Genomic DNA, 26523 nt, shown 5'->3' with positions numbered 1-26523 from the left:
GTCGGCCGCACATCCGTTGCTCGCATGTAAATTTCTGGCTTATACTTATTTGTGTTACAGCAGCTAACATTGAAACGTTTTTTTTTCCAGCATGCTGTATTTAGTGTTCCGGTGGCCAATATTTTTATCAAAGGACACTGGGCTGGATTAAATGCAGCCCATTGCGATGGGAAACATAGTGGCTGGGACCACTTAACCATGGGAGAGGCCCCGCATCAGGATCCAGCAGTGGAAAAACCTCCCCTGATTAAGTCAAAGGGCGGCAGTGGCTGACGTTGGATTCCCTGCTGCCAGTGGTGGGATGTCCTTTGGCTCATTAATGAGCCAATTAACACCCATTATCCATGAGCCCATTGCAATTTAGTGGTGAATCAGGGATTAAATGGAGGTCGCAAGGCTTTCCGACTCCCTCGGAAAGCTGCCAGCAAACCTTGACAGGTTTGCCAGCGGTCTTCCAGGTATTCTCCACATACTGTAGCCCACTGCCACTTGGTGCTTGGCCCCTCTTGGATCCCTCCCCCAGGCCTGATCTGCTAGCTGATCCAACACAGTAACCGTTCGATTTCCTGTTCTTCCACAGCCGCAAAGCTGCAGCTACTGCAGCACTCATTTGGAGCTGTAGTTTGCTAGCGACATTCAAATTAGGTTTTCTTTTATTAATTAATCAATCAAGGGACTAGGCATAGGCAGGCGATTGGCGTTGAAAGCCACCCTCTGCCCTTGCTTCCATTGGTGGCATAAGGAGCTGCTGGCCTGTGAATGGCTGCCAGCTCTCAGTTAGTGAGACTTCCACCATCAGGAACCTCAATCAGGAGGTAGGCCAGACCTTGGTCATTTAAACAACTGAAAGGCACTTGGTTCCATTGGGCCTCCCCCACGAAACTCATGGGGTTTCCCCCCAGTTCTCCGACTGTTGGGTGAGACCCCCATCAGCCTGACAGCATCCGGGCCAGTACTCTTCTTCAATAAATGTTACAGACAGTAAAGTTACTGGGGGGATTCCTTCAGGATAGCACTTCCAAAGGAAATCTCAGTAATCTTGTTCCAGTACTCAGAGTACATACCTGTAGTCAGCAGGCAATTATACCAGCAGTACTCAAATCAGCTAATTTCACCTACCTGAAAAGTGCTTTAAGATTTTCCGGCAACTCCGTTCGACCAGCATAACCTGGATTCATCGTTATAAATATGCCAATAGCAGGTTTTAAAGAAATCTCTTCCCCAAGAAAGACAAATCTGCAAACAATAAATAAGACATATTAAACTGTCTAAATTGATGTGCATTAATAAATGATGACTACAAAACTGTTCATTTATATTTTTATGCTCACCTCTTTTTCTTGTTTTTAATGGCATCTTGTATTGTTTTGACCTGCACTGCAACGACTGATAAAACTTCAATGGAAATTCGATTAAACTCATCAAAGCAGCCCCAAGCACCAGTTTGTGCCAAACCTTTGTAGATGTTTCCTATGGACTGTACAATGCAAAAGTAGTATTCATATACAGTAGTATTCACACCCTGTTCTGATGAAAGGTTGACCTGAAACGTTAATTTTCTCTCCACAGATGCTGCCTGACCCGCTGAGTATTCCCAGCATTTTTCTGTTTTGATTTCAGATTTCCAACATACACAGTATTTTGCTTCTGTTGTATGTTGTAGTATTCATACATTTTGTTTTATAAATGTGAGGTAGACACACGGTGTCAGTCACTAGGAAGTATACCTTATAATCCATTTGCTCTGAACAGTTGAAGACATACACCATTACACCTAGGGCACGTCCAAGATCTTTAGTGGTCTCTGTTTTGCCTGTCCCAGCGGGACCTGCAGGTGCTCCACTCATGGTTAAATGAAGAGACTGTGTGAGGGTAATATAGCACCTTCAAATGGAAAACATAATTATCTCAATTTTGACAACAGCATGAAAAGTATGATAAAGGATGCATATTTACATCAAATTCTGACAAAAACACTACATAGTGAGTATAATTTTGTGCTTGTAAGGTGTTCGAGACCCTCTAACTTGCAATTTGTTTCCCTTCTCTTTGTCTTCCTCTGTTCACTTCCTATTGTTCCCCTTAAAGAAGCTTTGCTTTAAAAACTTGACACTTTTTTTAAAGAAATTGAGGAAATAAACTGTCTTTTTCTATTTTTATATTTTTCATAATCTTAATTCTTTTATTGCTCAACCTCCCTCTGTCTCTATCACTCAATATGTCTCTCTGTTCCTTTCTTTTGATCTCATAGGTATTAGAAATTAGAATGTGTTTGACAGGTATTAGTAATTAGCAAAAAAAAACACAAAGGTGACATAATTAGTTGGCTTCAAATTCAATGGTTTTGCTTTTGAAAACTGAAGTCAGTCAAATTCTCTTCCACCCTCTCTTTCTCAGTCCTTTGGGATTTACACTTTCTGAAGGTTACACAACATAACACAAGAAATACAACAAGTGTACAATTAATGCACTCGTCATTTTTCAACTCACATACTCATTCATACATATGTATATCTTGTCTTAGTTTTAAAAAAACACATCGATTTAATCTCATTGAAGCTTTTGAAATTTGTCATCTCACATTTCAAAATAATTTGAGGAGAAACTACTTACTGAAAGTGGACTGATATATCCTGGGAATTTGAGAATTTAGATACACTGTACATGTTTCAAATGCACTACATAAATTCATCTCACTGTCATCAAAATCCAAGCCCAGGCTTTTGGAGAGTCTTAAGGCTTTAATGAAGGAATTGTAAGACACAAGAGATAACACAATGGATAAGTTTGCTAATTCTAATTTTAAATAGCCCCTTTTTTGAGTTTCTGCACTGCTTAAACACTTCCTTTGACAATAGAAATATTAGTTACTGAGAATGAGAGGCAGGCCAAGGAAATTTAAGAGAGCATTTTTAGCAATTTGTGGAAACCCAGTAGCCAGACTATGTGATCAAAGTGGTGAATTTACATAGACAAAACCAACAATACTAAATGTATAACATAGGAATTTATAATGCAAACTGTTGATACAAGTGAGACAAAAGTATGGTAACAGGAAATTAAGTTGCGCAGGCAGGAAATGCACACAGACATAAGGTTTCTAATAGAATAAAGCTAAATATTCTTTGCAGAGAAATACATGCTTCCAGTCTTCCACGAACTTATTTTTTAAAACAATCTGTCTGTGACACCACTGATGAAATATCATGCACCTTTGAAAAATGTTTTAGCATTATGACTACAGTAGCAGCACCAATTCCAATTTTTGTGTTACATAAATTTTACAAACTTGATAACAGATGATAATCTACTGAACAAAACTGTGCCTCCAAATTCTAGATATGCACTCCTGGTACGTGAAGCTACACACCAGCAGCGCAATGTTGTAAAATTATCCCTTTTATCATCAAATCTTTTTGCAAAGTTTTTGTCTTTATTAGATCTATTTTGTATCATCATTTTCTCCCAGGCATGTCCTATATGGATTAAATAAAACTTTATTTTAGGAGTAGTTACACTTTAATAAAAGGTTTCTCCACAGAACACTTACTCAAGAAATCATTGGTGCAGACATATTCTGACTAGTAAGTGCAGAGCATGTCCACGTGCCTCCCATATATCACCGATGGCACACTGTTTTCAGACCAATTATGAAATGCACTTTTTTAGTCTCTCCCAAGGAACTCTAACAAAAACTTTCAAAAATAAATTATCAGAGAAAATAACTACTTAGGTATATTTAAAATTAAGTATGTATTGGAATTAGTACAAACATGTTTTCCTGTTGTCCCAAAACATAAAAATATAGATGTGAATCAAGAAGGTCATATTGTCTATATATTTCATCAGTTAGAACCAACTGCACCCCTAATAATATCCAATTGATCCCAGGGCACTACAATAGCCAGAAATACACTTCACATGTTGCTCACTCATTGCACAAGAACTTTCTCACATCTGTTTCATAGTTCCTTTTACAAGTTTGAACCTATGCCACTTGTGTAACTGTCATATTCTAATTTGAAGTCCTGCTCCAATTTATCTTTCCTGTACAATTTACTCCATAGTATTAGTCCTTTCAGTATAATTTACTATCATGTTTAACTCTGAGGTTTTCTTTGACACCATTATAGACACTTTTTACAGGTGAAATATAGTAAATACATTTCATATGACTGGAGAAAATGACTGCAGTCAGTGGCAGTTTAAGAGATAATAATTCCCTGTAATAGGTCTTAGAATTAGCATTGTAATAACCTCTGACACTGCCATCTAGTGTTGCTGTGTTATTGCCTAAGAGAATAAGCAGTGTAATGCTTGCAGATCAGAGAAGTTCTATTGTCGCTGCAGTCAATAGAGAAAATGGAAACAGCTGCATTAATTTTCTGTCCTTGAAGCATTAATAAAACCAATTCTCTCCAGGTTTACTAATGCTAAAATCCAGCTTTACGAATGCTCATACCTTTGTGAAAAGGCGTGCTTTCCCCATGTCACAATCTTTCATCACTTTGGTATTAGTGTTGACATTGGGCATCTGGCCAACTTACCAATGATATGTTGGTTTCAGACCTCAAAGGTGGCTTACAGCTATTTAACTAGTAGATATAACAGCCAAGGTGGGTTTTAACTTCTACTGCCCGGTGAAACCGAGTGGGTGGGGAGTTAAAATGAAGCATCTCTCTTACCAACTCAAATAATTCCCCACTTGAAATATGGTTTAAAAATTGAAATTAATAATTCATGAAAAAAATGTACATATTGTATGGTACAAACAGTACACAGTTCAGCATTTGAGGAAAATACAATTAGGTGGCTATGCTAATTCTTAATCATAAGGAAAGCAGCTAAATCTCTGGACATGGAAAGCGAGTATTACATAGGGAAGAAACAGGCACATTCACTGCCATTCACATCCTGTCTTTGAAATAGTGTACAAGAATTGATATATCCTATGCATGATTTGACACAGGAGAATATGAGTTGCTCATGTTCTGGTATTTGAAATACTGCCTCTGATACACCCATGCAGATGAAGCAGCCACATTTGTGCAGCTTCTCCTTCATCATTTGTTAAAACTTCTTCAATGCCAAGGTGGTTTACAATGCCAGAGCCGAAGTGTCACCAGAGGGTTGCCACCTTTTGGAGAAGACCCTGTTATAACCAAAGGAAGTCCATTTAGTTATCAGCTTGAGCCACCTTTCTAGGTGTTGAGTTATCAGAGGCGACACTGCTCAGCCAATCACTATAGGTAAGTTTCATCTTTGGAAGGAAAGAGCATCTTTAATGTATGTGAGTGGCAGGAATACCTGCCTCATATCAATGTATGCATAGATGCCATAATGATGAGAGGAGCAGACCTGGCTCAAAAAAAAGGCAGAATTCGGTACTGAAAATTCCTGGATACAAGGGGCAGAATTTTCTGCCTGCCGGGCGGGCGGGCCCAACACAATCTCCAGCGGGCGAGGAGTCGGTCCCTGCCAGAGAAGTGGGCCCCGCCGCCATTTTACGTGGGCGGGCCAATTAAGGCCCGCCCAGCGTGATGTCTGCCGGGAAGCGCTACGCGCTCCCTGTGCGGGTGGGACGGGGGGGGGGGGGCGGGGGGATTCCCAAAATCAAGAGAGCGCTCTTTTGCACATGCGCATGAAAGAGCGCACATCTCCCTGAGGCTAAGTGCTGTCTCAGGGAGATCGCTTACACTTTTAAAAACGTTTAAAATAGAAAAAAAAAATCCTTAACATGTCCCCCTCATGTGACAATGTCACATGAGATGGGACATGCTCGTAAATTACACTAAAACTTTATTAAACTTTTTAGAACCCTACATGAAACCTCATCCCCCCGGTAGATGAGGTTTCATGTTTTTTCTAATTCCCGCCAGGGCTCCTGGCCTGCCCTCCAGCCTTAAGGTTGGACGGGCAGGTCCTTTAATTGTTTCAATGATCCTGTCGATGGCCTCAATTGGCCATTGACAGGTTGGCGTGCCCACAGCTGATTTGGCTGTGTCCCCACCTTCCTGAAAATTTAAATGGGGCGGGATGATGGGGGTTCCCTCCAACATCATCCCGCGTCATTTTACGTGTCGGCGAGTGGGCCCCACCCCCTGGTTGCCGACGGCAAAATTCAGCCCAAGGGGCCAGATTTTCACCTGGTAATGGAGGCAGGAATGGGATTGGACAAAACTTAGAATTTTTGGTACTGATTACAAATTTGCGGTGCCTTCCTGACCCTGCACTATTTTTGTGTGGCCTTTTCCTGGGTTAGGGAGGCCATGGGAAGCAAACTACATGCACATCTTCTGAGGTCAAGGTCACCATTGCCAGCCCTATAGAATTTGAATTTCCTAACCCCACTAACTATTTTTGTGTGCTGGTGTGGGTTTTGGAAGTTCTAAAAAAAACACCTCATTGGAGAGTTCATGACCACTGGGTGAAATCTGCTGAGAAGTCAGGAACACTCTGACAGGTAACTGTTAAATATTTTGACAACTTCAAATGTCATTATTAGATGCTGTATTGTAATGTAGATGTGTTTTAACTGCAGTGATTCATCATATGGCTCTATCCTGAAAAAAATAAATTGACCATTACATTCACCAGCATTGTTTAAGTGCTGAGATGCATTAGAGTACCTTTCCTATAAGAGAAAGTATCATAATGCATTCTGAACAGTAGAAAAATGTGCTGGGAATACTCCTGTCATGTTTTGGACTGTGATTGAAATATCAGGGGATCTTTAACTTTGGAAAAAAAATGCCCTGCTATTAACAGTTCAAAAGAATTCTAGCCATCTGCTCCACTCCATAGATTCACAGGCAGACTGCTTTGAAGTGGAAATGAAACGCTGTCTATTCTTTCATTTTCACCTTTTGTGAGCTGCAATGGTTTGTTTCGATAGCTGTGGCCATTATGAATGCTTGGCTAAGTTTTCAAAAGCTACAGAGCCAATTATCTCAGAGGGGGCTATGTTTACATTTTGATGGAGTTTTAGGAGGTTATTAAAGGATCTGTCTTTGCTGGGGTAAGTGAAGAAGTGTTTGTTTTTACAACATATTGACCACTTGGGGGGATTTACATTTTTTGAATGGCTTTTATGAATAAGAGTTTTTTTCATTGTCAAGTGTATTTGAATGGCAGCTCTATTAGATTGTTAGAAGTTTACTTTCTAATGCTTATTTCAAACACATCCTGAGGTCTCTACATTGTGGTTATTGGGTGAGTGGCTATGGAAGATGCATGGGGGGCATGGAGGAGGCATAGGGAGTGTGAGGAGACATGAAGAGTAAAGGGAGTATGGGAGGCACAGAGCGGTCATGAGAGTATGAGGGGGCATGGAGAGCACATGGGGTGACACAGGGATATGACGAGACATGGAGGGCGCATGGGGGTGAGGTTTAGGGGGCATATGAATGATGTTGGGATCTGGGCCGGTGTCCCCGAGAATCGAGGTGGCCCTTCTAACCAGCCTGCCTCCGCACCCACACTCCTCCTACATTGCGGCTCACAAAATCTGATCCCTTTCCGCCAATGTCTCTCAGAGACAAAAATATGGCAGGAATGGGGTTCAGAGGTGGGCTCAGGTAGCGGAAATCAGGAACTAGCCTGACTCATGTTTCCTCAGCTCGAGACAAAAATCTGGGCCAAGGTGTTCTGGAAAAAATGGAGAAGGGGTAGCAGATGACACAGCGAACCATGAGGAGGATAGTGATAGACTTCAAGAGGACACAGGCTGGTGGTATGGGTGTGCACATGGCAGATGAAATTTAATGCAGAAGAAATGTGGAGTTATACCTTTTGGTAGGAAGAACGAGAAGAGGCAATTCTAAAAAGGGTGCAGGAACAGAGAAACTTAATTAGAAATAGAAATTAGGAATAGCATTAGAATATACACATAAAATTAGCCTGAACTAGGTAAAGGGCTGGGTTAGATTTGTGCGTGCATTTTTACTGAAAATTGCTTAAGGTTTCACAGTCATGGAAACCAGGCTAGAGTAATCATTATTCTTAGGTATGGCTGCTAGTTTGAACAAAAAGCCATAGTTGAAAGAGATGGCAATTGGTATGAAGCTGTGTTAGACTTTTCACTTAACTTTGATTAACTAAAATGATTGTTGAAATGCATATGTCCAGTAATATGTGGGAATATTAGATGTGATTGCAGTGCTTAATAGCTCAGTTCCTCAGCCTGATAAGGGGTAAGAACAACTGCACTCAATGGCCATTGAGAATGTTTGTTAGTAAGCCTGATGAACAGGCCTAAGCATAAATAACTCATGGTGGGATGAATAAAACCTTCTGGTGGAGTTAGTGGGTTACCAGAGATGGAATGTTATGGGAGGATAGAACTCATCTATGACAGCCCTAGAGATGATAAGGAAGAAATTAGGTGAGAATGACCAAATGTGGCCACAAAAGAGTAATGGCAGGTGAATGACATCAAAGGTGTCTAAACCCAAAGTTCAGGCATGGAACTTGACGTCCATAAGATATTTTGAGATAAAACAAATCTTTGTAGGACCACAAGGCTGTGTTAACAATACATCCAGGCATTTACCCTGGAAAAGGGTATAAGGTAAGAGAATTTGGGAGGGCTCACTGGAGTAAACAGTTGAAAAGGACTCTGACAGAAACCTCCAGTCAAACCTTCCTGAGAGGGTCCAGAAGTCGAGAAGACCTGGGCACCGAGAAGAGAAGTGAAAGAAAGAAACAGCTGGGCGTGCATGCTAGCCATCCTGCCCGATCCGGACTGGTACATATTACTTGTTCGTATGCTGCTATATAACTAGTAATGTTATATAGCATTTTAAACTCGTATTAAAGACTAAACATCCCACCATATTGGTTGCACTTGAATCCTGACTGGTTGATTGATTAGATAGTGTTAACTCTCAAGTAACTTCCTAAGTTTAACTTAGTGGTAACTCTCAAGTATCTTTCAAAGAGTAAAAATTTCACAGAGAGGCAATATAAAGGGTACAATTCTAAAACAGGTCGAGGACAGAGAAGCTTGGGGGTAGATGTGCACAAGTCATTCAAGTGGCAGGGCAGAATGAGAAAGTTGGTAAAAGGCATATGGGACCCTGGGCTTTGTAAACAGAGACATGGGGTAGAGAAGCAAGGAAGTTATGAAGAACTTTTATAAAACACTGTTTTGGACTCAATTGGAGTATTGTGTCCATATCCGGCACTGCTCTTTAGGAAGGACGGGTAGGCTTTAGAGAGGGAGTAGAAAAGATTTATAAGAATGGTTCCTGGGATGAGGGACTTCAGTTACAAGTATATTTGATAAAGGTGTTAAAAGTCATGGAGAAAGTGTCCCCCTCGGCAAAGGATCAAGAATCAGAGGACACCAATTTAATGAGACTGGCAAAAGAATCAAATGCAACTGTGAAGAAAAACCTTTTTGTTAATGGAACAGGTGGCACAGACTGTATGAAAGAGTGATGGAGTGAGATTTGATTGTGGTTTTCACAAGGGAATTGGATGAGTACCTGAAAGTAAAGGATTTGTAGAGCTACGGGGAAAGAGCTGGTGAATGGAACTAGCTAATTGCTTTTGCAGAGAGATAGCAAAGGTTTGACTAGCCAAATGGCCTTTCTTCTGTGCTGTAACCAGTCTATTATTCAATGATTCTATTGCTACTTTAAATGAGGTATTCTTGAAGGCTGGCAAAAGCCTTTGATCTGTGGTATCATCTCTTAAAGTGTTTATATATTCTGTCCCTCTCCCTCTCTCTCTATTTAATCCTTCACCTCCTCTGCCACTCCCTCAGTCCTTCTCCCCTCTCCTTATCCCTCTCTTTTCTGTCTCCACTTCCTCTTTTTCCAACCCTATCTGCCCTTGTCCTTTCCCCACCCATCCTCCCTTCTCTTCTCACTCCTAGTTTTCTCTTACCCTGTCTCTCCTTCTTCATTTCTTTCCCTCACGCAAAATCTTTGCTTCATTCTCCTTCCCCTGTCACCTCCCTCTCCCTATAAACTCGTCAGACTATAATTACACCTTTCTACCAGAGGACATAATACAGTGCCATCATTGGTGGACATGCATAATTGCAGTATGGCAAGCTTACATAAGTCATTCCAATAATATACATGGGGAGAAGAACTTAAAATGGAACTATAAAACTAAGGACAGAGTGTATGACTGAAAAATGTGAATTGAATTTCCTCTGTGTACAATGGTCCAATTAAATCTGCCTTCTAATTCTGCTTCACCCCATCTTTGGTTTAAGCCTTGCAAGGTCGATTTTAACTTCATTCGCAGATATAAACAGGGAAGTAGGCCCTGAAAATGGCCTAGCTGCCATTACCTTGGGAAGGTGAGATATGCAGCTGGAGCACCTACCTTTTTCAGACAGGAGGCCACATGTATTATGCAAATCAAGGCCTTATGACATACACCGGATCCTGATTGCAACTTTGGAGTACAGCTGTTTGGAAAGCATACCATATCCATTTGTACCAGCAGTCTTTGACAAACAGTTCAGACAATGATCATCTTCTTAAGTGGCACCAGAAGGAGCAGGATTGCCTCTCCTGGACTTTAAATGTTGGCCAGCTCGATGTGGAAGCTATCAACTTCTCAACTCTCCCAAAACAAGTGAGCTGCCACAAGCAACAGCTTGACAGTTTGTAAATGAGGCCCGAGCCTGAAAATGGCTTGGACCTCATGTCTACAAGACACAGCCACAATCTGCCCACTACTTGGTCATTATCTGTCCAGTGATAAAATCAGCCCTCCCGTATGCAATGCCATGAAAGATGGACTAGAAATAAGATGACAAAATATTATGTTAAACAAACTTTGAAGTTTTGACTTTAAAATGAGTTAGTACTATTTACCTGTCAGTCAGAGGAGTGATCACCAGTCGAGGAGTGTTGCCCAAATATTCATAAGAGTACTGAAACTGAGCGTCACATATGTTGACAAAGCAGTGACTCTTGTTGTTGTCCCAGCGATGCCGCAACTGAGACAGCCAAGCAAAGGCTTGGGCATTCATGACCTGAGAGAAAATCATGGATATTTATATTTATCTAATGAGAAAATTGGTTGAGCGGAAGTAAACAGAGAGCAGGGATAATTGGCAGGTACTCTAACTGGCAAGATGTGACCAGTGGTGTCCCACTTGAATCTGTGTTGGACTCTCAACTATTCATTAATGACTAAGATGATGGGATAGGAAGCCACATCGCCAAAATTGCTGAAGGTGCAAAGATAATCAGCATTGTAAGAGTTTAGATGGAAAACATAAAATTAGGAAGAAATATTGATAGATTAAGTGATGACCAAAAAAATAATTAAGAGGGAGAAAATAAACTTTGAGGGTAAACTAGCAACTAGTATAAAAATAGACAGTAAGAGCTTCTTTAAATTTATAAAAAGGGAGGGGCCAAAGTGAACATAGGCCCCTTAGAGAATGAAGCTGGGGAAATAATAATAGGGAACCAGGAAATGGCACAGGAGTTGAATAAATACTTTGCTTCAGTCTTCACGGTGGAAGATACTAATAGCATTCCAAAAATACTAAATAATCAAGGGGCAAAAAGAAAAGTACTAGGGAAACTAGTGGGGCTAAAGGCTAATAAGTCCCCTAGACCTGATGAGTTGCATCCTAGGATATTAAAGGAGATAGCTGCAGAGATAGTGGATGCACTGGTAGTAATCTTCCAAGAATCCTTAGATTCTGGAAACATCCCAGAGGATTGGAGAACAGCCAATGTAACACCCTCATTCAAAAAGAGAGACAAAAAACAGGTAACTATAGGCCAGTTAGCTTAACATCTGTCATTGGGAAAATGTTGGAGTCTATTATAAAGGATGTAATAGCAGAGCATTTAGAAATACATAATCTGATCAAGCAGAGTCAGCATGGCTTCATAAAGGGGAAATCATGCCTAACAAATATTTTGAGGAGGTAACAAGCAGGATAAAGGGGAACCAGCAGATATAATATATTTGGATTTCCAAAAGGCGTTCGATAAGGTACCGCACATATGCTACTTAATAAGATAAAAGCCCATGGTGATGGGAGTGGTATATTAGCATAGATAGAGGATTGGCTGACTAAAAGAAGACAGAGAGTTGGGATAAGGGGGGTATTTTCGGGATGGCAACCTATAACTAGTGGAATGCCACAGAGATCAGTGCTGGGGCCTCAATTATTTACAATATATATTAGTGACTTAGATGAGGGAAACAAATGTACTATCTCCAAGTTTGCAGATGACACAAAGGCATGTGGCCAGGATGACACAAGGAGTTTACAGAGGGATACAGACAGGTTAAGTGAGTGGGCAAAAACTTGGCAGATGGAATATAATGTGGGAAAATGTGAGGTTATACACTTTGGCAGGCAGAATAGAGGAGCTGAATATTATTTAAATGGATAAAGACTGCAGAAGGCTGCAGCACAGAGGGATTTGGGAGCCTCCGGCATGAACCACAAAAAACTAACATACAAGTTCAACAGGTAATAGGGAAGGCAAATGGGCTGTTGGCCTTTATTTCAAAGGGAATGGAGTATAAAAATAGGGAAGTCTTGCTAAAACTATACAAGGCACTAGTTAGACCACACCTAGAATCCGGTGAACAATTTTGGTCCCTTTATCTAAGGAAAGATGTACTGGCATTGGAGGCAGTCCAGAGAAGGTTCACTAAGTTGATCCCAGGTATGGAGGGATAATTCTTATGAGGAGAGGTTGAGTCGGTTAGGCCAGTACTCATTGGAGTTTAGAAGATTGAGAAGCGACCTTATTGAAACATATAAGATTCTTAGGGGGTTTGAAAGGGTAGATGCTGAGAGGTTGTTTCCTCTTGTGGGAGAGTCTAGGACCAGAGGGCATAATCTCAGAGTAAGGGGTCACCCATTTAAAACTGAGATGAGGAGGAATTTCTTCTCTAAGAGGGTAGTCAATCTGGATTCTTTATCGCAGAGGGCTGCAGAGGCTGAGTTGTTAAGTATATACAAGGCTGAGATAGACAGATTTTTAATCAGTAAGGGAATCAAGGGTTATGGGGACAAGGCAGGCAAGTGGAGTTGAGGATTATCAGATCAGCCATGATCTCATTGGGCTGGATTTTACTGTCGGCGAGCAGGGGCAGGGCCCACTCACCGACACGTAAAATGACGCACGGTGATGTTGGGCGGAACTCTCGGTGTCACCGCGTCGCATTTAAATTTTCAGCAAAATCAGCTGTGCGCCCGCCGACCTGTCAATGGCCAACTGAGGCCATTGACAGAGCAATTAAAGTAATTAGTGGACCTGCCTGCTTAAGGTTGGCGGGCAGGCCAGGAGCCCCGGTGGGAATTAGAAAAAACATGAAACCTCATCCACGGGCGGGATGAGGTTTCATTTAAGGTTTTAAAAATTTTAATAAAGTTTTTTTTGGAAATTATGAACATGTCCCAACTCATGTGACATTGTCACATGAGGGGACATGTTAGGGAAATTTAATTTTTCTATTTTGAGCTTTTTCACATTTTGAGCTGATCTCCCTGAGGTTGCACTTAGCCTCAGGGAGATGAGTGCGCTCTTTCGTGTGCATGCGTAAAAGAGTGCATTCTCGATTTTAGGAATTCCCCCCCCCAACCCGCACAGGGAGCGCATAGCGCTTCCATGTGGACGTCACGCTGGGCGGGCCTTAATTGGTGCTGTGCCTCCGATCGGGGGCGCCGATCGGATGCGCGCCCGTACGTGCCCGCCCATCAACATCTCCCAACGGGGGGAAAATTCAGCCCATTGAATGGTGGATCAGACTCGATGGGCCGAGTGGCTTACTTCTGCTCCTATGTCTTATGGTCTAATGGGCAACTGTGGCAAATGGATTTCCATGAAGGCAAATGTGAAGTCATAGGAACATCGGACTTAGAAGCAGGAGGAGGCCATTCGGCTCTTCGAACCTACGCTGCCATTCAATGAGATCATGGCTGATCTGGTTGTGGTCTCTACTCCATTTTCCTGTCTGTCCCCCACAGCCCTTGGCTATGAAAAATCAATCAAACTCAGCCTTGAATAAATTTAATGCCTCCATCTTCACTACTTTCTGGGGTCAGAACTTCCGAAATGATGAAATAAATTATGAAAATAATCAAAATGGCTAATGGAATACTGGCCTTTATATCCAGAGGACTAGAATACAAGGGGGTAGAAGTGATGCTTGAGCCATGCATACAAAAGCCTTGGTTAGACCACAACTGGAGCACAGCAAGCAGTTCTGGGCACAGCACCATAGAAAGGATGTTTTGGTCTTGGAGAGAGTGCAACGTAGATTTGCTTGAATGATACCCGTTCTCTAAGAATCAAGCTATAAGAACAGATTAAAGAAACGACAGTTGCATTTCCTGGAATTTGGAAGGTTATGGGGTGATTAGATCAAAGTTTTCAAGATATTAAGGGGAACAGGTATGGTGCCTTGGGAGAAACTATTTCTGCTGATTGGAGAGTGTAGGATTAGGAGGCATTGTCTAAAAATTAGACTCAGACTGTTCAGGAGTGAAATTTGAAGATATTTCTTCACATAAAAGGTGGTAGAACTTTGGAACTCTCTTCCAAAATGGCAGATGCAGGATGGAGTCGGGGCTGCCGTCCCTGGATGCAGATCGGAGGTAGCTCAACTGTTGCCAAATGGTGAGGTGGGCTGTTTAAAAGGCCCAGCTCAGTTCTCTGGGGTTTTATCTCAGTTGTTTGCTTATGTTTTAGGCCCTCTAGCCCTCATCCACTCCCCATGCCAACTCCTTATCCCACCCATCCTCAATGGCCCCTCCTACCATCCATGCCAACCCATTTCCCCATCCACCCGCTATGGCTCCTCATATCCTCCACGCCAATGCATGCTCCCCACCCCCATTGTCGCAATATCCCCAATGCAAACTTAATATCAACTCATAACCACTCCTGCCAACCCACCCACCATCCTTTTCCTTTACACCGTCCATGCCATTTCACCCAGTATCCACCATGGGCAGATCTTAGGAGCCATGTTGAGATGAAATAAATTTCTAAATATCTATTACAGCCTTCACTATATTAAAAAACAAACTACCATTTATGAAAGCCCATTCAAAATGTTTAAATCCTCTCAAGTACTTAATCCCTTATGAAAACGGACTTGCATTCAAAGACAGCTAATCCTTTAATAACCTCTGAGCTGCTAAACTGTAAACATAGGACCCCTGCTAGGATAATTATAGGCTGTGGACAGCAGCTAAGCACTAATACTGACATAATAACAGGCCTTAGGGTAATGTCAACAAACAGCTATTGTTGCAAGGCTATTTTTTTTTCCCTCTGACACAGGCAGTCTTTTTTTTTAAAAATAGTGTTTGGAATTTAAATAACTTTACAGCTTGACAGTTCGACAGACCCTCTCTGCTTTTCAAGAGCACTTACGCCTACTCTAAAAATTCATAACTCCCACGTTCCAGTTAAGGCCCTTGTTAATGTGAAAATGGGGTCTGTTTGAACTCAGCATTGAGTTTAAATCGCACTGTTGAGTTCAGTTTCCCTCAAGAGAGAGTTATCCCACTCCCTTTCCTCTACCATCGAAAACAGGATCTGTCAGAAATCAGGACAGGGCTTCTGAATCTAGGTTCCGCCCACCGTTTTAGAAGATCCGCGGAGACTCGGAACTCTGTGAAAATCCAAGCCATAATATCCCAGTTCAAGGTAGTGTTCTATATTTTAGTGAAAAATACATGAACAGTACACAAATTACAAGAAGGTAGCACGAAGGGAAAGTAGCCTGTTCAAAAAAGAAACAAAATAAAGATGTAGATTACTTGCAATCAACTCTCTAACGTACCTTTTGAGCAATAAGCTTTGCCACAACATCCCGAGCATGGACATCTATGGTGCATATAGTCATAATCTTCTGCCTGTCACCTGGTATCAGCTCTCCCAGCAACATGTTGATCAGAGTATTCAACTGCACCACCTGTAAATTAAAAATAAATCACTCCATTTCAGTCACAGGAACCCTATGCATGGAAAACAAATGTAAAATAAATAGAATTTGCAGACTGAATAGCTATTATAATAGCTGATAGGATGGACCACAAAGTAAATTCACAACACTTAATTTCACTTTGTGGCTGAATTTCAGATGTAGTTTAACAAATGACCACTTAGTTCCTGACTTGATTATTTGATAGTAATTTTCATTCCAAAATATTACCTTTAGTCTTAAATTTAAAATAATGGCTCAGAGATTGGATATCAGCCCTGCCCATTTTACGGAAGTTTAAAAATATGAAAATGTCTCTAATAAATTTTCCCAGAAACTTATTTGTTGCAACATGGTTTTGCAAGCACATGTGCATTAGAGCACTCCTCAGAATAGCTTGATGTTGTGCTCCCACTGTTTGTACAAAGAATTTGGCATATGTGACCTCACCAGAGTAATATAAATCGCGGCGTATAAGTCTACCTGGCATATAAGATGACCCCATTTTTCCAGTTCTAAAAATCATGTTTTTGCATTTATTCAGCATACAAATTGATGCTGCTTTTCAGCCACAACGTGCTATAGTAATTCTATTATCGTGGTTTTATCTCAGAATTTGCTAGCTTCTTACTCTAGAAGGGATCTTGTTGGAGGCAATGGTCTTTTATTGAAAACACATTTATTTACGTAGATAACCTTTGTAAATAGTTAGTAAGACCAAGACATACCTGGAGCTACTCTCAAAGATGCTGCTCAATCGTCTTCTCAGTGATTAACATCACTGTGACATAGCTCCTTCCACACATGTTCAGTAGTTATTATTAGAGTTAATCCTTTATTCCATAGCAGTCAGCCTCAATTTTTCACCCCCACCTATGCATGTTTTTCCTGACGGTACCTCATAACTGGATGCAGGGGATCAAGCTGGCTATGCAAGCTATGTTGCAAAGATACACAGACATTTAAGACATGCACATTCTTTGCGTTGGATGCCAATGGCATTTTGAAATGGTGACAACCCACACTGGCGGTTCACTTTTATACTCGGTGTATCAGTTGACCCTCATTTTTGGAGGAGTTTTTCAAGGCTTCAAAGGTCAACTGATACGCTGATATCTATGGTACTCAATATGAAGGAGATCCTACTTGTTGAACCTGCTCAATTTGTCAAATGTCCAGCAACTTCTGTAAACCAATAAAAGTAAAATATACATTGTTTGCTTTTGTAGAATTTCCACATGGGTTTTTTCTGATCTCCCACTGTAACTTCTGTGGAAGTGTAGTGGAGACCCAAGAGCAACAATACAATTGGGTGGTTCACACTGCTTCTTCAGGGTTTCTGCATATACTCATTCAAGTTATGCTGGGATATCTGGAGAAGCTCCACAGAAATTCTTATCAGGCATCTTACGTAACCAACTGTTGCAAATATTAACACGCATGGGTTCCTACTCCTATATTGTAGGAAGCCCCATATGCCACGACATTTCCCCAGCTGAAAAGACTGTAATCTGGAATTTCCATAAGGATTCTCTGACAGGAGATCAGCACAAACTTTAGGGAAACAATGATACCATGTTAAGGGTTCATTTCTAATCATGTAGAAACAAAGATTTTTTGCATTTATTCCCACATTTGCAGTTGATAACTGGTGGAAAGTAATAGATACCTCAGCCAAGAGGCTTTCAAGTCATAAAAATAATCTAACAACTATTAATGAGAATATAAAACTCACTGGACTGAAGACGGAGGTTCTGGTAGTTCCAAAGGCAGATTTGAAGATGCAAACTCACCAATTGGGACCTGTTCTACAATACTGCCAGGAACCTGAATCTAGATCCTGATAGTGCACAGTTTGCATTTCGATTAGTGATATGATTGGAAAATGCTTCCTTGCAGTATTATAACAGAAAGCAATCTTTACACACCAACAGGTGTATAACTGGCACTTTCAGGTGTTTTTCTCCCCTATCTAAATGCCTTACAATGTGCAATCCAATTAATTTGCAACTGAGATTTGACATAAAATTACCAAACCAACCACTAACAACACTTTTTAGATCTCTACACTGGGATAACAGCAGAATTAATCACCTGATTAAAAAGCCCCAGTCAATCATGAGACTATTTCTAATTACAGTTTGCTACCATTGCAAGTTACGCTGCCTGCTATTTTAATAATGTACAAATTACTTATATTAAAGTTTTGAAAATAGCGTTTTTGTATATATCTCTGGATGCTATAACAGCAACAACACTTCAAAGTGTTTTCATTAACTGTAAATTGCTTTGGGAGGTTGTGAAATGTACTATATAAATGAAAATTATTTAGTTATGATACAATATACATTACAGTTTCTTGAGGTAACAAAGATAACCAAAACATCTGAGCATACATTGTTGTTACAGAAATTTACTGAGGCAACAGAACTGATACTGAACTGTTTGACTTTAGATGCATGGATTTCAAGAGTGAAGTTTACATACTGAACAGTTATTTAGCAGTGTGACTGTCAAATGAGTGGAAGCTCAGTCAACTGGGAGTTCAAGCACATTGTCTGATTCATTTAGTATTCCAAAAGAATAGCACATTCAGCAAATTAGCATGTAATCTGACATCTTTTGGAAAACTGAATATAGCCAAAAAGCAAATACGACTTTCTTATAGATTATCAACAAGCTCCATACTTCCTCTGACAGCTCATATCCACTCTGAAAAGTGCAAATCTCCGGAAGGACAAAGACAGAATTAGATAGAGGATGCAGAACATTTTATTTAAAAGCTTTTTCAAAGAAAATCGTAAAGCTCACGTAAATTATTTCTGCTGAGAAATGTAATTTATATAAGCTGACAGCTTCACATTCAATGAAGCTTTTCATCATTCTTCATTAAGATATCCAAATGAAGATGTGTCAACTCGATTAATTTAACTATTGCTGAACTTCTCTGAAATATTACATTTTTCTTCAAATTCTACTAATAACCTTTTGTCTCTTTATGGAGTACAAAGAAAAACTAATTGTGAAGGCAAAAGAGTGTAGGTGTTTCTGGGGTTGTGAAGACACAATGATCCTGCTGAACACAAACATTTCTGTTACTGTGCTTAGAGTATAGGATCGCCTGGGCACCATGTATAGGGAAAAACTGGGCAGAGACAAAGCCTGCTGATTTTGAGCCATTAATTTAAATGGATGGAAAACTCGCTATAGGCATCATCTTTCCGGCTTGTTTTGCTCAGTATCCTAGTGATTCTTTATGCCAAGTACAATAATAGGAAAATCTGACCCATCTCTAATCAGTGCACTAAGAAGAACGGTTACCGAAAGCAACAAAAGCCTAAAAAAAATGCTGAATCTCAATGTTAGCAGAGTATTTTTTAACTAAAATACATAGAACTGGAAGACACGAGTACAAATGGGCCTCAAGATAAACAAGAGATTCAGATTTTTTCCTCACATCATAGTGCATGTGTTTGGGTTACAGATAGATATCAACAGAAAATACTTAACAGGCCCGAGAAAGAAACAGAGTCAACGGGCTGGATTTTCTGGGTGCCATGGTTCTTGCCCCCTCCCAGCTAAAACTTCGGGTGGAAGCTCGTCCACAATCCTGATGGCTGTCCTGCAGAAATTTATTGTTGGCAGCAGCATTAATTACTTTAAGGAGTGACTTCCACCCCTATCGAAGGAGGAAGCCCCGCCTTAGAAAGTTGCCTGCCAATGGACATAGTCCCAGCAGCCCCAGCCAGGAGTAGTGTCCACTGCTGGGACTACACACAGTCTGACCACACTGAGAAGCCCAGGCAATTCAGGGCCTGGGGTCTCAGCAAGCGGGGGGGATGAGTGGGGTGGGGGGCTGGGTTCAAGAGGCTGGTGGGGGGGGTTAGATTGGGGGGAGGGGGGAAATGATCTTGAGGGGAGGTGGTGCCTCCAAAGGGGCCAGGGGAGCTGCAAAGGAGGTCCCCTCACCTTGCCTGACAGCAGCCACCGCAGCTAAAGATGCCAGGCTTTTCACATGCCTTTCTTGCAGTGGATAAAATACGAGCCATTAATTGGCCACTCAAGGACCTCAATAGGCCAAAGAGCAGGTGGCTCACCCGACATCTCACCCCTAAAATGTGAGACATGTTAGGGGGCGGTGGAGATTTTACGCCCCTGCTTCCAATCCTGGTGGGGGAGTGTAAAATCCAGCCCAACATTTAAGCTCATTGATCTTTCATCAGAACTGGCAAAAGTTAGAGTTGAAAGAGGTTTTAAGCAAATAAAGAGGCAGGGAAAAGGGTAGGAGAAGGAAGGTTAGAAGAATGAAGATCAGTGATAAGGTGTAAAGCAGGAGAAATTAGATGACGAAAGAGATTGGTAACTGGGTAAATGAAAAACAAAAGGTGGCCTCTTCAGAACGGATACAATGTAGACAGAGAAACTGGGAGCATGGAATAGAATCCTAACAGAAAGAGGGATGAGTGGGAATGTAGTTGAGGTAGCTGTGAAGGTCAGTGGGTATAGCAGGTATTGGTTATTAGCCTGCCCCAGAAATGGAGATAAATGAAGTCCAGGAAGGGAAGGAGTCACAGATGGGCCTTGTGAAGCTGAGGGGTGGAAACTGGAAGAAAATATGATGACATTTTCCAGTTTGGGGCAAAAGCAGGAAACAGGATTGATACAGTCACTAACATACCAGAAAAAGAGATGAGGGGAGTGGCCTGTATGGGACTGGAAAAACAACATTCCACATATCCCATAAAGAAAAGCAGCGCTAGGACTCATAAAAGGTTCCTACTGCAATATCTTTTATTTGGAGGAAGTCAGTGGAGTCAAAGGACAAGGGGCCAGCGTAAGAAAAAATGCAGCCAAGTGGAGAAAGTTGCCTATGGATCATGATTAGTTGGACCATCATTCAAGGAAAAAGCTGAGGGTCCTCAAGAGAAGTAGAGCAATTAGACATCCATGGTGGAAAAGAGGCAGTTAGGGCCAGGAAACTAGAAACTGTTAAAGTGGTGGAGAGTGCTGAAGAGTCACAGATGCAGGCGGGAAGAGACTGGACAAGGTGGGAAAAAAAGTCGAGTTAGGAAGGATTCAGTTCAATGGGGCAAGAATAGGCTGGAACTAGATCTAGATGAAGGAACTGAGGGCATCCTGGCTAAGTTTGCAGATCATTCAAAGATAGGTGGAGGGACAGGTAGTACTGAGGAGGCGGGGAGGCTGCAGAAGGATTTGGACAGGTTAGGAGAATGGGCAAAGAAGTGGCAGATGGAATACAACATGGGGAAGTGTGAGGTCATGCACTTTGGTGGGAAGAATAGAGTCCTAGTCCAGGATTCTCTTAAGGTTAACTTGCAGGTTGAGTCGGTAGTTAGGAAGGCAAATGCAATGTTGGCATTTATTTCGAGGGAACTAGAATATAAAAGCAGGGATGTGCTGCTGAGGCTTTATAAGGGTCTGGTCAGACTACATTTAGAATATTGTGAGCAATTTTGGCCCCGTATCTCAGGAAGGATGTGCTGGCCCTGGAGAGGGTCCAGAGGAGGTTCACGAAAATGATCCCAGGAATGAAAGGCTTAACATATGAGGAACCTTTGAAGACTCTGGGTCTATACTCGATGGAGTTTAGAAGGATGAGGGGGGATCTGATTGAAACTTACAGAATACTGAAAGGCCTGGATAGAGTGGACGTGGGGAAGATGTTTCCATTAGTAGAAGAGACTAGGACCTGAGGGCACAGTCTCAGAGTAAAGGGAAGACCTTTTAGAACAGAGATGAGGAGAAACTTCTTTAACCAGAGAGTGGTGAATCTATGGAATTCATTGCCACAGAAGGCTGTGGAGGCCAGGTCATTGAGTCTATTTAAGACTGAGATAGATAGGTTCTTGATTGGTAAGGGGATCAAAGATTACGGGGAGAAGGCGGGAGAATGGGATTGAGAAACCTATCAGCCATGATTGAATGGCGGAGCAGACTCGATGGGCCAAATGGCCTAATTTCTGCTCCTATGTCTTATGGTCTTATGGAAACAATGTGTAGACCAGGGCACCACTCTTTGTGGATCTTGGGAAGGAGGCAGAAATACGCTTCGCGGGATTGGGAACTATAAGGTTGGAGGCCATGGAGGGAAGATCTCCAGAGGGGGTGAGGTAAGTGGCAGTCTAACAGATGATGGTTTGATGTTCGGTGGTGGGTCATGGTCCAGGGGAGATGGGAGAAAGTATCAGAGTTGGCTATTAGCATCTGCAAGATAGAAGACGTCAAACAATAACAGCACTAATTTTGTCAGCAGGTTTCATGATGATGTTAGGTTTGGACCTGAGAGAGCAGAGTGCTGCAAGTTCAAATACCAATAGGTTAGAATGGTTGAGAGGAGTTAAAAAAAATTGAGGTTGCCGATGTCATACAGGCAGTGCCCAATGAAAAGATCTAGAGAAAGTAAAAGGCCATAAAGAGGGCTCCAGGTGAAACAAAAATTGTAAAGATGGGGAAAAGGGTTCACTGTGCAGGGAGAATACTCTTGGCAAAAGAAGTGGGTGTGGAGGTGAAGGTATCATGCTAAGATGGGGGTGTAAGGGTGTGAAGCTAAGGTCTTCATGTTCAGAGTCAGATGGGAAGTAAAGGGGGGATAGTGAAAAAGATGGAGAAGGGTAAGATTGAAAGCAGGGATGGGGGATCAGAGGAAAGTGAAGAAGAAGGAGGATCTAGAAGGGTGTTGGTACCTAAGAGTTGTTAAAGCTTGTGGTTCTTGGTGCCTGAAAGGAAGAGAAAAAGTATTTTGTTAAAGCACCAGATGAGATGAAAGATATAATGGAGCAGCCGGCTAGGGCAACCAGATGGAGTGAATCAGTTTTGCTGAATGATGATGTCGAAACTGTGCACGTGGTGGCACTCAGGTGGTTCTCATAAAGTGGCAAGGACAATAGTTTGAGGGGCACTGAATATCTTGGTAATATCTGTAATCTTGGGCAGATCTGAAACATCTGGAATTCCAGTTGTAATTCATGTGGAATAAGTCAGAGCTGGAGACAGTTGCTTAAGAAGGGGGGGGTGGCTGTGATTTAGTAGCCACTTGATCAAACATTAGAAGGGAAACTGGAAGTAGTGAAGGTGAACAAGGCAAAATGAGAAAAATGGAAATCCTGTCAGAGAGAAGGACAGCACTTCTTCAAAGCCTGTATTCCTGAAAGAAAAGTAGCAGTCAATTAAATGCTAACGAAAAGCAAAGTACATCTACAATTCAATACTAACAACTTGCATTTTTATGGTTCTGTAACACAGAGAAAGCTTCACAAAGGTGTAATCTAACAAAAAAGGCAATATTATGGGGTGGTCAACAAAAAGCTTGACCAGAGAGGGGAGTAGAGATGTTTAAGGGGAGCAATTAAATAGCTTATGGCCTAGATGACTGAAAGCATGGCTAACAATGATGGACAAAGAAGGTACAGGGATATAGTAAAGGGATTTGGAAAAGGCCAGAGCTGGAAGATTGCAGCATTCTCAGAGGGAGAAGGGATAGAGTAGGTTAAAAAGATAGTGAGGGGAGAGACCTTAAAGGAATTCATATATGAGAATAGGAATTTTAAATTTGAGTTATTGGGGCCGTATGTCAATGACTTGGGTGAACGGACAGAGTGTATTGTAGCCAAATAGACAATACAAAGATAGATAGGAAAGCAAGTTGTGAGGAGGATTAAAGAGTCGGCAAAAGTCTACAGATAGGTTAAGTGAGTGGGCAAAAATTGGCGGAAGGAGTATAATGTGGGAAAATATGAGGTTATTCACTTTGATAGGAAGAATAGAAAAACCAAACATTATTTAAATAGAGAGAGGCCATAGAATACTCTAGTATGGAACGACCTGGATTTCTTTGTACATGAATCATGAAAAGGCAGCATGTAAATACAGCAAGTAATTAAGAAGGCAAACAGAATTTTGGCCTTTATTGCATGGGGGGGTGGAGTATTAAAATAGGGAAGTTTTGCTATAACTGTACAGGACATTGGTGAAACCACACCTAGAGTATGAGTACAATTTTGGTCTCCTTATTTACGGAGGGATATACTTGCATTGGAGGCACTTCAGAGATGGTTCACAGGGTTGATTGCTGGGACAAAGGGGTTGCCTTATGATGAAAAGTTCAGTATGTCCAGCCTATACTCATTGGAGTTTAGAAGAACAAGAGATGATCATATTGAAACATAAAAGATCCCGAAGAGGCTTGACAGGGTAGAGGTTAAAACGATGTTTCCCATTGTGGGGGGAATCTAGAACTAACAAGTACAATTTCAGAATAAGGAGTCTCCTATTTAAGGCGGAGATGAAGAGGAATTTCTTCTCTCAAGGGGGTCAATAATCTTTGGAATTCTCTACCCCATAGGATCGGGTTATTGAATATATTCAAGGTTTAGTTAGACAAGTTGTCAATCTACAAGGGAGTCAAGGGTTATTGAGGGCAGGGGCAAGCAGGAAAGCAGAGTTGAGGCCATGATCAGATCAGTCATGATCTTATTATTAAATGATAGAACAGACCTGAGGGGCCAAATGGTTACTCCTGCTCTTATTTCATTCTTGACTGGGAGCCTATGTAGAACATCGAGCACGGAGGTGATGCAGGACCAAGACTTGCTGTAGGATAGGATTCAGGCAACAGGGTTTTGAATCAGCTGAAGCTTATGAATGGTGCACTGATTAAGGTACGGATGAGGGTTTCCACAGCAGATGGATTAAGCAGAGGCAAAGGCAAATGATGTTAGAGAAGTGGAAGCAAGCAGTATTTGTGATAGAGAGGATATGAGTCTGTGATCTCATTTTAAATAGGATGTCAAAGTTAAAAATAGTTTGCTTCTACATGGGACAAAGGCCAAGGGAAGGAGGGTGAAAACGATGCAGCTGAAGACAATAGATTTGGTCTTCTCAATGTTTAACGAGAGGAAACTTAGTCAAATCAATTTAGTTCACAATGGTTGTGTCAAATTCTGATGCAAATAGGACAACATTCTCCAGTCTAACCTAATTTTCATAGCTGTTCCAGGTGCAAGCTCAGATGGGAAAACTGCACCTGTTAAATTTGAAGGGTTGGAGACAACAGAAAGGAAATATAATAATGCTTTCAGATAGAAGTAAGGGCAAGATAAAGGGGGTTGCTTGATCAAGACATTAGTCTGGAGATAGGGAAAAGCGCAGCACTTCTCCATGCTGAGTGGTCCCAAGCTCTCTTAAGCTATTATTTTTTACATGCTTATCAAAGCTCTTTCTATTTCCTGTCATATTATTTGCAGACATTTAATCTCAATCTCTTTTCACTTCCCAATTAAACTTGCCATATTTTCTGCACTGCTGTAAAACCTAACATTGCCAGTGACTCCGGCCAGGATTTTCCCCTCGGCGATTTGGAGGCGGGGCCCAGTCGCCGAGGGGAAAATGACCCCTGAGGAACCCCCAACGTCATCCCAGTCCATTTAAATTTTTAGGAAGGCAGGCAGACAGCGAAATCAACTGTTCGCTCGCCGACTTCTCAATGGCCAATTAAGGCTATTGACAGGCTAGTTAAAGTAATTAAAGACCTGCCCATCCAACCTTAAGGCTGGCGGGCAGGCCAGGAGCCCCAGCGGGCTCCAGATTATTGATAAAACTTAATCCACTGGCGGGATGAAGTTTCAGGTCCGTATTTTTAAAAATGAATAAAGTTTATGTGGTCTTTATTACCATGTCCCATCTCGTTTGACATCATCACATGAGGGGGACATGTTAATAATTTTTGTATTTTTAAAGTTTTTCGGACTGTCACTGGTCTCTCTGAGACAGGACTTTGTCTCAGGGAGAAGTGTGCTCTTTCGCGCGCATGCGTGAAAGAGCGCACTTTAACAGATGGGGAATTCCTCCCCTTCCCGTCGGAGAAGCCGCTGGGCGGGCCTTAATTGGCCCGCCCGCTCAAAATGGCGGCGGGCCCCGTTTCAGTGACGTGGGTCGGCAGCCCGCCCGCCGCCAAGCCGGTGGGGCCCACCCGCCATCCAAGGGCAAGATTCTGCCCTCCATTTTATGTTTCATTTTGGCATTAATCTACTTATCCATAAAATTCTGTTCTTTGATGCTCTTTTCAACTTACTGGGATCTTTGACTCTTCATTATCATTTTTAATTCTTACATTCAATAAATGTTGTGGTGCTATTTTCCAATGTGCATTGCTGCAAGTTCCCTATTAACGGGATAGTTACCAACCTAATTTCAATTACATGGGCTATCTTTCAATTATTTATACTTGAAAATAAAAGATATGTGAACAATTTACGCTTGTAATCAAACAATTGTGCTTCAACTACGAAGCACAATGATCTTGTCCCAAAAGGAAATTTCCTTGGCCTCCCCTTCTATTTCTCACCTAACTGCTGTCCCTTGGCGACATCATTTGAAAATTCATCAGTTTCTATATGTACACTGACAGCGCCCCATTTTACTTCACCACTTTTCTCAAACCCTCCACTGTCTCTAAATTGTCAGACTGTTTGCCCGACATCCAGTACTAGATGAGCAGAAAGTTCCTCCAATTAAACATTGGGTAGACTGAAGCCATTGTCTTCGATCCCACAAACTCTGTAACCT

At 41.6% G+C, this 26523-nt stretch overlaps 1 protein-coding gene across 1 annotated transcript in view; it reads right to left on the bottom strand.

Moving 5' to 3' along the window:
* Window positions 1–26523, bottom strand: part of LOC144678871 (dynein axonemal heavy chain 11-like) — a 552140-nt gene that overhangs the window by 329654 nt on the left and 195963 nt on the right. Inside the window, exons 31-35 of the mRNA XM_078538870.1 lie at window positions 15799–15930; window positions 10839–10999; window positions 1728–1884; window positions 1332–1477; window positions 1120–1236 (exon numbers count right to left, since the gene is read on the bottom strand). Coding sequence (XP_078394996.1) covers window positions 1120–1236; window positions 1332–1477; window positions 1728–1884; window positions 10839–10999; window positions 15799–15930 — 713 coding nt within the window. The remainder of the gene's footprint in view (window positions 1–1119; window positions 1237–1331; window positions 1478–1727; window positions 1885–10838; window positions 11000–15798; window positions 15931–26523) is intronic.

This window comes from Cetorhinus maximus, chromosome 3, assembly GCF_964194155.1.
Source record: "Cetorhinus maximus chromosome 3, sCetMax3.hap1.1, whole genome shotgun sequence".
NCBI lineage: Eukaryota > Metazoa > Chordata > Chondrichthyes > Lamniformes > Cetorhinidae > Cetorhinus > Cetorhinus maximus.
This window is presented reverse-complemented; position numbering and strand designations above follow the sequence as displayed.